Raw genomic sequence first — 12,813 nt, 5'->3', positions numbered from 1 at the left:
ATAGACATGGAGACAGGAAGAGGGAAATGGGCCAGTTTTTTTTAATTTATTTATTTATTAAGGATTTCTGCCTCCTCCCCGCCACCGCCTCCCATTTCCCTCCCCCTCCCCCAATCAAGTCCCTCTCCCTCATCAGCTTGAAGAGCAATCAGGGTTCCCTGACCTGTGGGAAGTCCAAGGACTGCCCACCTCCATCCAGGTTTAGTAAGTTGAGCATCCAAACTGCCTAGGCTCCCCCAAAGCCAGTATGTGCAGTAGGATCAAAAACCCATTGCCAAAATGGGCCAGTTTTTAAGTCAATAAGCACAGCATCCATTCTGAAGCCCACATTCGCAGGAAGAAAGGCAGGATAGGAAGGACATGTTTGTGCCTGTGCCCCTTTGCCACTGGTTGACCCTGTGACCTTCAGCTTTGTCCTAGATCCAGATGTGTCTGGTACGATTTATCCGTCAATCAGCACTGGTGAGCAATGTCTAAGAACCTTTTCCTCTGGTGTATGCCTCTTGTCCACTCCAAACTGAATTTCAGTAGTCCATGTCACCGTCTGTGAGCCAGAGTCCCTGCAGAGCCATTGAACATCCTTCCATGAGGCTCTCTTCCAAGACCAAAGCCAGACCTGCAGAGTGTGTCCTCTGATAAGACCTCTCTGCCATGATACCACTCGGTAGTCCGTCCTGCCCTGCGTTCCAGCAGGATAGACTCACCATATTTTGTGCTTATCAGTCTTCCCTGTTTGCTCAGGACCCTGTTGGACTCCCTGACAACCTCCCAATACTTGGGACATCACACGCTGCTTCCCTACTCCAGGTACCTAGCAGCTGAGGTCAGTCTTGGGTAATGCCGTTGTAAGGGGGCTCAGTGGTTAAATGCAAAATATATTATGATGTGAGGTGATAAAAACTCCTTCTTAGTGTTCTTGGCACAATCAGCCTCTCTGAATAGTATCCAAAAAGCTGTTGGATCATAGATTGGGTTAGAGCTGGCACGACATTTCTCTAAAGTCCATCATAGCTTAATTTAATTAGATTACTAGTGGTACTGTTTTTATTTCTGCAACTTAATTTATCTCATGGTTTAATCCAACCCTTCAATTAACATTCCCATCTCCAGAAGAGCTTGCCAAATTAACTTTTATTAATTGCTTCTGCCCTCCATGTTTTAGCTTTCGCATTCTGGTGGATGGTGTGGGAAGGGATGGCCACTGACCTGGTAGTATGTCTAACAGTCAAGTCCAGATGGTTTTCCAGAGCACAGTCTCAGGGTAGCCAGCATCCTGTTTTCTTTGTCACTATAATTCCAAATTTTCAAGGGACTCTCTCACAAATCAGGTACCCCCAAAACTTACAAAGCAACCACAAAAGCGGTTGCATTTTCTTTTGTAATAAATTCCAAGCTGTGATATTTTGCAGTTTTGTATGTGCATCTTTTTTTAAAAAAAAAATAATATGCTGTGTATTCTCTGAATGAAGCAAAAAAATGGTTTACTTTTCGATGTTTACTTACAGCAATATTTTTTACAAAAGGAGTAGAATATTATCTCAGATTACTCTAGCTTGGGTCAACCAGTGACCTTTATTATTGACGTTGTCCTTCCTTGTTCCCTTCCTCCCGAGCCTGTTCACCAGGCTTCTCTTCTTTCTCGGAGTCAGGGGCTTCAGATATGGATGGGCTTGGAGAAACTACAAAAGTCACGCCTTCCAGTAGACATCCACACTGCGCCACACCCAAATTATTGGGATCCACAGACACAGGTCATAGAAATGATATAGAGAGCCACACTTGGGATGAGAGAACATTGAAGCCACCAAGAGCCTTTCCTACTGAGGATACCAGGGAGAGTCCATGGCCTCTGATTTCCAGTTCTTTATCTACAAACAAGCTTCTGTTCTCCACATGTGTAGAACATGGAGAAGATTTTAAATTGTGAAAATTTTCTCACGTTTTATTTTGTACGATGACTGGTTAGCATGAATAGCGTACTTCCAGGAAGTGCGGGCTTCTGCTGGGGAGTCGGCAGCAAGAGAAGGTGGCGATCAGCAATGTGCCTTATTCTCATAGGGCGTGCTGCTTATGATCCATTTACAGCAATGTTTATCAACAGAGCAGTGTTGGAGAACTCAGCTCTGTGAGGCTCAGGCCGCAGTATCCACAATGCCTATGGTCCTAGGCAGTGGGATGGGAACAAGCAGCTCTGGGCTGAGTGATCAGTGTGGGATGGAATATAGAAGCAATAAAATACTCTTGGTCTGGAAGCTAAATGAGAACACTATTAATATCACCGTCCTCACAGACATTACTTGGGATACTCAAAAGAAGGCCCAAGGTCACTGTGAGTAAAACCGTGCATATATTCATAGTACCAGTCTGTTGTTCTGAGCCTCAAAGGCCACGTTGAAACATCTGTGAAGTGAAGAAAAGGCCCTGTGACATTTCCACTGGACAAAGAAAAGCAGCAGTGTTATCTTCTTTGCTGGGATTTTATAGCAGTTAACTCCATGGTGTGGGGGGCGGCGAGGGATGGTCTTAGCAGGAGTTTCCTTCCCGTAGCCCTGAATTAAACTCACTCAGTAGTCAGGCATCACCATGAGCTGTAGAACCTTGTAGAAGGACACACCTGCCTTCTCTATGCAACAGCTAAACAACTTTGTCCAAATTTAAAATGATGCCTTTGCTTTGGTTTCCTTGTCTACAATATGGCACCAAGAGAATTAATCCCCGAGGGTCATTTCACTGTTGGTCAATGATTAGTATGTAAAAATCCTCAGCCAGTTCCTGGAGTGTATAGATGGACGGTATTTAAGCTCACAGCAAGGAGCGGAGTCCCCCTGTCTCGGTGTTTGCACTGAAGTTGCACACCTTGTTTTGTTGCTAAGGTAGGCAAGAAAAATACTGGATTGCACAACTACAATAACTTAAAGCAGAGCACAGCCTGATGGCAACAGCTTTTCTAGTCTTATGAAAACGTCTTTGGAGTTTGTTACGGAGTTGGTATTGAGTTCATCGGTAATTTTGAGTGGTATTGACACCTCAACATTAAATCTCCTGATGTGGGAACACAAGATCACTTTTCAAATTTTAAGTTTAAGATTCTTTTAATTCCTTGGTTAAATATTTAAATGTTTTATTCATTGGTTAGTATTTTGTTACTTAGTTGACTATTTTACTATTTATTTTATCCTCTGTGATGTAACTGTAAGTGAGATTATTTCCTTAACACCGTTCTTAGGCTGTTCATGATCAGCATGTAGAAGCATAATTTGCTTTTGTCACTGATTTTCTGTGATCAAATACTTTTCAGTTTTGATCAATTTTTAAGACTTCCTTTGCATAAGTTCATGTAATTTGTGAGCAAGGATTATTTTACAGGGTTTTTTTTTTCTATTTACAGTTTGATGCCTTTTGTTTTTTAGAGACAAAACCTTCAGTCTTTCTCACTGACGTTAGCTGTGGGATTTCACACACATGGGGTTATTTCATTGTGCTTCTCTCAGCGATTTCTATGCTTTAATCATGGAATAGTGTTGGATTTTGCCAAGACCTTTCTTACATCAGTCAAAATGAAAAAAATTTCCTCCTTTCCTTTTATATAAAGTGCAGTGCATTGATTGATTTTCTGGTGTCAAGTTATCTTTTCTTTACATAGATAAATGCTACTTGTCATGGCATACAGTGCCTTTAATGCACTGTTGAGTTCTGGTTGTTCGTGTTTTGCATTTTGTGGTGAACTTGGTCAGTATCCTTTAGAAATACTGATCTTTACTTTTCTTTTCCTGGGGGGGGGGGTCTCTTTGGCTTTGGCACTAAGAGATGTAGATCTTAGAGAACAGGTTTGAAAACATCAAATTTTAAGTTTTTAAGAGATCTGTTCACAGAGATTTCTATCCCGCCTGGTCCTGCAGCTATTCAGTCCGAAAGAAAGACACAAAAGTCTGCATTAATTATAAACTGATTGGCCTATTAGCTCAGGCTTTCTTATTAAGTAATTCTTACATCTTACATTAACCCATAGATCCTGTCTGTGTTAGTCACGTGGCTTGGTACCTTTATCAGTGAGTCATTCTCATCTTGTTCCTTCTGCATCTGAGTGACGACTGCAGCCCAAGCCTTTCCTCTTCCCAGAATTCTCCTGTTCTGGCCACCCTGCCTATACTTCCTGCCTGACTTCTGGCCAATCAGCATTTTATTAAACCAATACAAGTGACAAATCTTTTCAGGGTACAAGGCTATTGTCCCACAGCAGAGATCTTCATTCTTCCTTAGATATTTGGTAGAATTTACCAGTAGAATGTGTGATCTGTTGTTTTCCTTTGGATTTGGGGTATTGACTGTTGCTCAGCACCTTTGCAAGTAAATAAATGTTCCCACTTGCTACATCATAATGATTCAGCCTTAGCAGATTGTGTGTCTCATAGGACACATCAATTTCATATAATTTATCTAATTTATTTGTGCAAAATTATTTAAAGTTTTCTTCCAGTATTTTTTCTGCAAAATCAGAGCTATGTGCCCTGTTTGATTTCTGACTTGGGCTATGTGAGTTTTTTATTTTTTTTAATATTTCATCAATATAGCTAAAATTTGGAGTTTCTAAAAGTCTTTTTTCAAGGTCACATGTTGAGTCTGTAAATGTTCTATGTTGTTTTACTCTTTTCTCCTTTACTCTTGGATTCCTTGTTTGCTATTGATTGCCTTCTCCCCTCTTCTAGAACTTGATTCCACACTTTCCTTCGTCTTCTAGTCCATCCAAGCTAATATTATGTTGCGATATGTATTTTTTTTTTTTTTTGACTTTCACATTCGTCACTGTAAACCTTCCATTTAGCACCGTGTTCCCTGATGTCGGATAACAGCATACAGTGGGCCACATTGCAGCCTCATAAGGGTATGAACTCTTTAGGCTGCAGCTCTTATCTCTGGTGCAGGAAGCAGCATGGTTAGGAGCCTGCTGCAGGAGGAGAATGGGCATCTCCTTGAACTGTGGGCAAGCTGTGCACCTTTCGATGTGATTCAGGTACCTACCTCCTAGGCTGCTTGTGCAGAATTAAGCATCATTCTACCATGATAGCAGGAAGCGGGGTAAAGGGAGCGCAGGCTTGGTCTCTGCTCGCACAGAGAAGTGCTTCTCTTGCAGCTGCTTTTCAAGCTCTCCCCTGCCCTGGTGTCTCTAAACAGCCCGGCTTCCTGCTCTTCTCAATGAAAAGAATTGCTGCCTCAGCTTCAGCTCCTTTGCTGTTTATCAGCCACCACTTAAACATTCTGCCATGTTCTCTATGATATTTCAAAAGCTAATATTCATGCCTTTGTTTATTTAATGGTACCAGAGTGTGAATATTTTTTAATATGTGAAAATGAGCCCAAATGTGCTATTTAAAACTACATTTTAGCACAGTCTGATTTAGTTTGCTACCCACCACCGTACAAAGAGCTATTTTAATCTTAATTATCTTGATTTTCCTGCTACTACCACGTATGTAATTTTCTGGAGTGGCGTTCAGAGATGAAAGCAAAGGTAGGTATTCAGAAGCTTTCTAATTGTGCCTTCCCAGGGTCTTTAAGTCTTGATTAGCAAAAAGCACTCTGTGCCAAGAGAAGCTAGCAGTTAAAGCCTGCAGTTCTGCACAGTGGGCATCGTAAGATCTGCAGTTTGGTTTCTCCGTGCTGTGCTGTCTGTGGAAAACACCCATTCACTGGGTCCTCAGAGCCTTAGCAATTGATGTGCACTTAGTAAGGAGGACCATGCCAGCTCCAAATTCAGTCTCTTGTATTTTTTTATGAGGACAGGGTCTGCCCTATCACACTGAGAGGGGCAGGGTCTCTGTAAATCCTTCACTGGAGCCAGTAACTGAGAAATGGAAAGGACAAAGGACTCATACACCTCTCAGAGACAGGTGGAAGAGGTTAGGACTGTCCCAGACTATAACTCAGAGGAAAAAATCATGCCCAGCTCACTGGCTCTGCAGCCCACCATGCACCCAGCACTAGTGTGTTCTCCTGGGCTCTCGTAAGCTCACAGTAGACAGAATCGCTGTGGCCACTGGGAAGGGAGGAAAGCCACGCCATGTGATTTCTCTCTGTTCCAGACAAAACTGCCTGTAGTATTTGAGAACCCTGGAATTGCCACAGAAAAACCAACACTGGAGTTTCAATAACAGTACATTTGTTCTTCAATGCTTTTATTAAACATTGTATTATGTTGTGACCAAAAACTGAAAATAAAATGTTTGGAAATATTACTATGAAGCTACTACTTCTAAAAAGACTTGTTGGGCCCCTTTCTGGTTCCACTTAGTGACCTAAAACCCTAGACTTTGCACATAATATATAGAGTAGCTTGGATACCAGAAATCATCTATATAATGACTGTTCAGCTATAAACAGAAGATTCTTATTACCCTAAGAGTTTGGTGACCACAAACCTGCAGCTCAGTATCTGAGGGTACAGGGAATGCGCCATGCAGGATCTGAGAATCAGTCTTTGTGCAGAGAGTAGTACAGAAGAGGGAATGGCTTTGCCAGACCCCAAATGACAGCTGTTATTATTATTATTATTATTATTATTATTATTATTATTATTATTATTATTTTATGAACTGCAAGGTGAGAGACAATTCAGGTTGTTTTGCAACCCCTGGCTCCAGGGCATATTATGGGTACCGCCTGCTTACCAGAATTCCTTGAGCCACAGGTTTATTGAAGCCTTGCACCTGTTTTATGATTCTGGTTTCAATATGGGGAAATTTCTTGAGCCAGGATTTCTTTTGTTTCCTAACACAAAGTATTTTATTATGACTTTCCCTTGCCCGAACTCCCAGCTCCTCTTCACTTCTTCACTCAGTCAAGTCCATATTCTTCCTTTCTCTCATTAGGGTACAAACAGGTGCCTAAAAAACTAGCTAAAATACAAAGACACCAAAATAGGACAAAACAAGCAAGCAAAAAAGAAAAAGAGACAAAGCCAAAGCTATAAAACACATATAGATACAGAAAGACACATACAATTGCGCACACACACAAATGCCAAAAACACACAAAACCAGAAACTTGATAAAGCATTGTGAGACAAATAATGTTCAAAAATGCCATTGAATTCATTTTGTGTTGGCCGTTGACTGCTGAGCATGGGACCTGGCCTTAAGACTGGTTTGTATACCCAGTAAGACTACACTGGAGAAAACTAAGTTTTCATTTATGAACAGTTATCAATTGGAAATGGCTTCTAAGTTAGGAATGGGTGCTTATGCCCACATCCCCTCTCAGCACTGGCTCCCTCTGGCTTAGACCCATGAAGGCCCTATGTGTGCTGCCACAGACTCTGTGAGTTTGTTTCTGCATCCATCCTGCTGTGTTTACAAGGCCTTGTTTCCTTGGTGTACCTCATGCCTTTTGGGTCTTAAAAACTTTTCACTTCCTCTGCCCTAGGATTCTCTGAGCCTTGAAGGGAGGGAATTGATGGAGACACCCCACTTAGGGCTGAGCGTTCCAAGGTCTCCTGCTTTCTGCATATCGTCCAGCTATGGGCCTCTGTATTAGCAGATCACATCTACTAAAGGAGGAAGCTTCTCTGATTACGGCTGAGTGAGACACTGACTTTGTCTTTTTCTACTTTGAGTCAGAATTTCTACCTTTGTCAGCCAAGTCCAAACATCCCTCCCCAGTGGGTTCACAGCAGCCAAGTACATGGCCAGGATATCTTCCTTCATCCAGGGGAAACAAGGCAGGCCAAGAGGGGAAACTGGGTATCTAGCATACTTGACATACTTCCCCTACTGAAACAATGTCAAGAAAATTGTTTAAAATGGAATATTTGCCTAAGATCAGAAATCTCATAATACAAAACTCCCCAGATTGTGAAAGAAAACCACCTGTCATGCCAAAACCCAGGAAAATCTTAGAGACTGCCAGACAGTCCTCAGGTGCCAACATTGAAACTCAGAAATGTTAAACTTATTTGGGAATGATTTAAGGGCAGCTGCAGTTTTAAAATACATGATTCAAAAGGCAAGTATGAATATATTCTAACAAATGGAAATATCGTAAGTACAGACAAAGAGATCTAACATAACAGGATAAAAATAAAGAAAATGAAAAAGTAGATGTGAAAACTATTGTGACCAAATTAAAAGCTCAGCCATGGAGGTAAAATAAGGGCAGAGGAAGGAGCTGTGGCCAAATCTGTGACAACAAAAATTGTCTGTGTGAGTAATGGAGAGAACACAGATTGGAGGGACAGCAGACTCAAACCACAGATTGAAGTGTAGTGTCCAGAACTGGGGTCCCAAGAGGAAAAAGGAGGGAAGGCAAATATACCCAAAAAAATTATGGCTCAAACTTTCAAAGCTCAAAGCATGTGCATCTGAGAAATGACTAAACCACAAACAAATGTCCCAGGAAGCCATCCCGAGACTTGTCATGGTTCTCACGGCTCAGAAAACCTAATAAAAAAAAAATCTTGAAATCAGTCAGAGAGGAAGAATAGAAGATTAGAGAGCAAAATAATTCAGATTAGATGAAATCTCTCATGAACAGTGATGGCAGAAGGAAGGCTTCCAGTATTTAAGTACCAGAGGGAAGGCATTAGCTTACGGAATCCCATGGCCATTGAAAATACCTTTCAGGAATGAAAAATGTCTTTCAAACCATTTCCTAATTAAGAGGGATTAAGATAAATTGTCTTTGGCAGACATACCTAGAAGGAATAGATGGAGACTTTTATCTAAACAAAAAGTAAATGACAGAAGCAGGAACCCAGAAGTTTCTGGAAAAGGGGAAGAGAGGGGGTAGGAGATTGTCAGATTTCACGGTTGAAGCAAAAACTATACCATTGTCCAATATGAATCCAAATGTACATAGAGAAAATGCTTAAACCAAGGGAACAATAATGGGAAGGAAAAGCCGTGGGGAAACAGGTGAGGTTTCTGTTCTTCTCTAGGGTGAGCACAGCCACAACAAAACACAAAACCCTTCAGACAAATACAAAATGCTAACATTTCCCCCCAAGTAATATGACATTAAGCAGACAAAAAGAAAATAGAAGGTAATGACATCACAAATCCCACCCATTGGAAGCTGTGTGAATATACCACTGATAAACGAGTTACCCAGAGAGCAAGTACCATACAGTGTCTACTGAAAGGCTACCTCAAATATCACCACAGAGTGTGAAGAGAAAAGACAGAAGAGGCTGCACCATATGGCTCAGGTCAAAGAAAAGCGAGGGTAGTTGTTGTCAAATCTAGTAGACTTCAAAAAAGAGAAAGCTACAACAGGAGGGATTGTAGGAGAATGAGCAGCCAACTCCCTGGCCAAGGAGACTTGGCCAAATGCATGTGTTCACCAGACATATAACTGCAAGATATGCATGGTAAAAGATGACGGAGCCAAGGGAAATGAACCAACAGCAATGCGTGAGAAGCGTTTATGAAGAGCTCCACTGATCAGTAGCTTCCTGGAGATTATCTTCAAGGCCTGTGGGGCATATGCCAAAGTAAACCATACCAAGACTATGAAACAACCACCACACACTGATAAGAACTGAAGCCATTCCAAAGATGTTCTCCAGCCAAACTGGAAACAGTCATCAACAACTGAAAGATAACGGGAACATACTTAAATACTTGAAGGCGGCAATTTCTAAGCCATCCATGTGTCAAAGAAGCATTAAGGCAAATCACAAAGTTGACTCTCTGTAAATATCTTTAGCTTTGACAAGCCTGCAAAAAGACTCACAAGAGAGAAAGAGGAAAGGATGTAAATAGCCAGCATGAGGAAAGACGGAGACTCTGCATTCATTGAGTAGATGGCAGAAGTCAAGAGGAACTCCATCAAGGTGAGGCAGATCATCTCCAGCAAGAAAGGGATATTTGGTGCAGAGGCTTCCACCTGAGATTTCTACCAAATATTTAGAAAAAAAATGAAAACGCTTTCCCATAATCAAGGGGAAAAGGAAGGAAAGAGGGATAGGGAGACAGATAGACATGCACACATGCGTGAGCACACTTGCACACACGAGGAAGTGGAAGGCACAAAGACACTGTATGTCACATTCCTTATGAACACAAACTCTCCAAGGTGGATGTGATCAGAACTGTTCCTTGCTTTTCATTATTGGAGTCCAGGACCTTTTCAAGTTGCTTGTATTGATGTCTTCATCACCATCATCATCATCATCATCACCACCACCACCACCATCATCATTATCACCACCATCAGCATTTTTATTATCACAGGGTCTGGCTATGTAGGCCAGGTTAACCTTTCTGCCTCAGCCTCCTGAAATCTGGCATTGCAGCACTAAACCCAACTGACTATTCATTGTTTTAACATAATTTCCTCCATGGACTGGAGCAACTGCTCTGGGGTTAACTCTGCACCATCTCTAGGCAACAAGGCTCTTTATCCAGAACAAAGTTGAGAAGGCGTTTTATGATCACTAGTATTCTCTTTTGGTTTTGTCTTAGATTGTTGGGTTTTTTTTTTTAACTCCCCAGGTGATTCTGTGCTTGAGGTTTTTGATATTTTTCTTAAACATTGGTTGCTCTTTTTTAGACCGCCTTTGCTTTTGTTCTGAAGCTGACCTTCACAGCCATGTATTCTGAGCTATTATTAAGCCCTCTCTGACATTTCCATATAATATTTTCTAAAACGCTCTGGAAATTTGTTCTAAACACTGGGCAGTTGTTGTAGGAGGCGTTTAGTACTTCTTTCCTGAGCACAGTGATTTATTCACAAAGCGTTGTTAGGTGTCTAATGCCACAGTCAACCACTAAGCATTGTTTTGTGGGTCATTGTATGACATGCTTCAGACAGAGTCTCTCAAGAAAAGACATGTCTTACTCCTCCGCCTAGCAACTGGTGTTCTGTGTGTAACTTTTATCCATGCTTTCCCCAGTAGATCTAGAAGTGATTAAGAAAGTCATTCTTATAGCCTCCATATCTTCAGCAGTTTCAAGAATGTGCCATAATAAGTTCCCCTGTCATTTGCATTGAAATGTTTAAATGGTTGATTTTGTTTTGAAATGTAAGCAGTCCATGAGGGTGGGTGCTTCTAACGTGGTCATGTTTGCGACAAATCCTCTGATACCCTTGTCCCACTGAATGGACCATGAGGCAGTCTCTTCTCAGAGAATTGGGAAACAGGCATCAACTTGAGGGTTTTTCCCACCAACATATTAAGGAAAATAAGGAGCAAACATCCAGTGCAACGGAGGTACTGATAGTTCACACACACACATACATGCACACGTGCACAAACGCGTGTTTGCACAGGCGCGCGCGCGCGCACACACACACACACACACACACACACACACACCGCATGCCAGAGTCTGAAGATTTGAATGGGAAGACTCTGCTGCCAGATTTTGCAGGGTTCAGCCTCTGGCCAAACTTTCTACTCCTGTCTCCTGTCCCAGCTGAGTCTCTGAGCACATGAGTATCTACCACGCTGCAGCAGTGCTCTCCTGCACACCAAAGACCAGACACTCCCCACTGGGGTTCACAGTTCTGCCGCTTTCATGATGTCAGAGACCGAGGCTCCAAGAATACAATAATCTCCTAGAAATTGTTGCTCATAGTTTATCATCACTACATTTAAATTCCAGAAATTAGTAATTCCCACACAATGAGAGCACCCATTATCATGGACTTGTCAAAGGAATGTGAGCACGTCTTATGGTCTGGGTCCAGTTAGAAAAAGCAAGCGAGGGGAACAGCTCCTGGGGGCAGGGATGGAACTAGCAATTCCCACCAGCATCAAAGCAGTCTGCATAGCGTGCAGTGGGCCATCTGCTTTGTGCACGGTTTTGGTGAACAGTTCTGGACTCCGGACAATGTTAGGAAGCTGACCAAGGGTTGAGCAAAAGGAAGAGTTGTCAAGTCGTGTTGGACAGGGTCCTCACTTCCTGGGCCTGCTCTCTGTTTTCCTAGGAAAAGTAAAGGAGAAAATAGAGCCAAGACATGGTGACAGTCTCCTCAGGGATCTTCGACACACTTCAGTGATGCTCAAGGCGTTTGTCTAGTTCTTAGAAAAGAATCTAAGATAACAAGAGATAAATGGCAGAACCAGTATCAGTGCAGAGGATGTCCAGGGCACCCTGTGTACAGTGATAAGCTCCTCCTGACTTCCCTGTGTTGGACATGTGAGTGTGTGTGCACAGACACACACAGTTGCATGCACACATGTCAGAGAGCCAGAAAACCAAGTCCTTGGAGAACAGATGTCTGTTGAAATGTTTTAATGATTCGATTTTGTTTAATTGATGCCTTCAAAGACATCTTTGTCTGAAAACAGAAAAGCGAGAAAGTGCTCCCTGCTGCAGGTGCCTCTGCTGTTCCCTGCAACTCCCAAACCTTCTCATTTATCCTACATAATGCGTGTGTTCAGACTTAAAACAGTGTACTTTGGCTAAAGTAGCTAATCTGCCAACTACCTTCCTGTAGTTAAATAGAACTATTGTAGAGCGCTTACTCAAAATTAATGTTCTTTTCCAGTCAAAAACATATCTGTGCAGCTGGCAAGGGGAGACTCTGTGCTTCACGGTGGATTTTGCCCTGGGATTCACCTGCTTTGACAGCAAAACAAAGGTAAGATGCCGAGAACCCCTACAGGTACTATACATGTCACGTTGTACTTGCTCAGAGAAATCTGAGAGCAGACGGCTCCCACCAGCTGTGCACAGAGTCAGAGGTCTGCCTATATAACCTGCCTTCCTTCTGGCTAGTTTGAGGTCCCTGGGTGTTCACAATCTCTCTCTCTCTCTCTCTCTCTCTCTCTCTCTCTCTCTCTCTCTCTCTCTCTCTCTCTCTCTCTCTCTC

General features: G+C 42.2%; 1 protein-coding gene across 1 annotated transcript in view; it reads left to right on the top strand.

Moving 5' to 3' along the window:
- Window positions 1-12,813, top strand: part of Sntg2 (syntrophin gamma 2) — a 207,359-nt gene that overhangs the window by 172,759 nt on the left and 21,787 nt on the right. The window contains exon 15 of the mRNA XM_005360658.2: window positions 12,490-12,582. Coding sequence (XP_005360715.1) covers window positions 12,490-12,582 — 93 coding nt within the window. The remainder of the gene's footprint in view (window positions 1-12,489; window positions 12,583-12,813) is intronic.

The sequence above is a fragment of the Microtus ochrogaster genome, linkage group LG3 (genome assembly GCF_000317375.1).
Source record: "Microtus ochrogaster isolate Prairie Vole_2 linkage group LG3, MicOch1.0, whole genome shotgun sequence".
Lineage (NCBI taxonomy): Eukaryota > Metazoa > Chordata > Mammalia > Rodentia > Cricetidae > Microtus > Microtus ochrogaster.
This window is presented reverse-complemented; position numbering and strand designations above follow the sequence as displayed.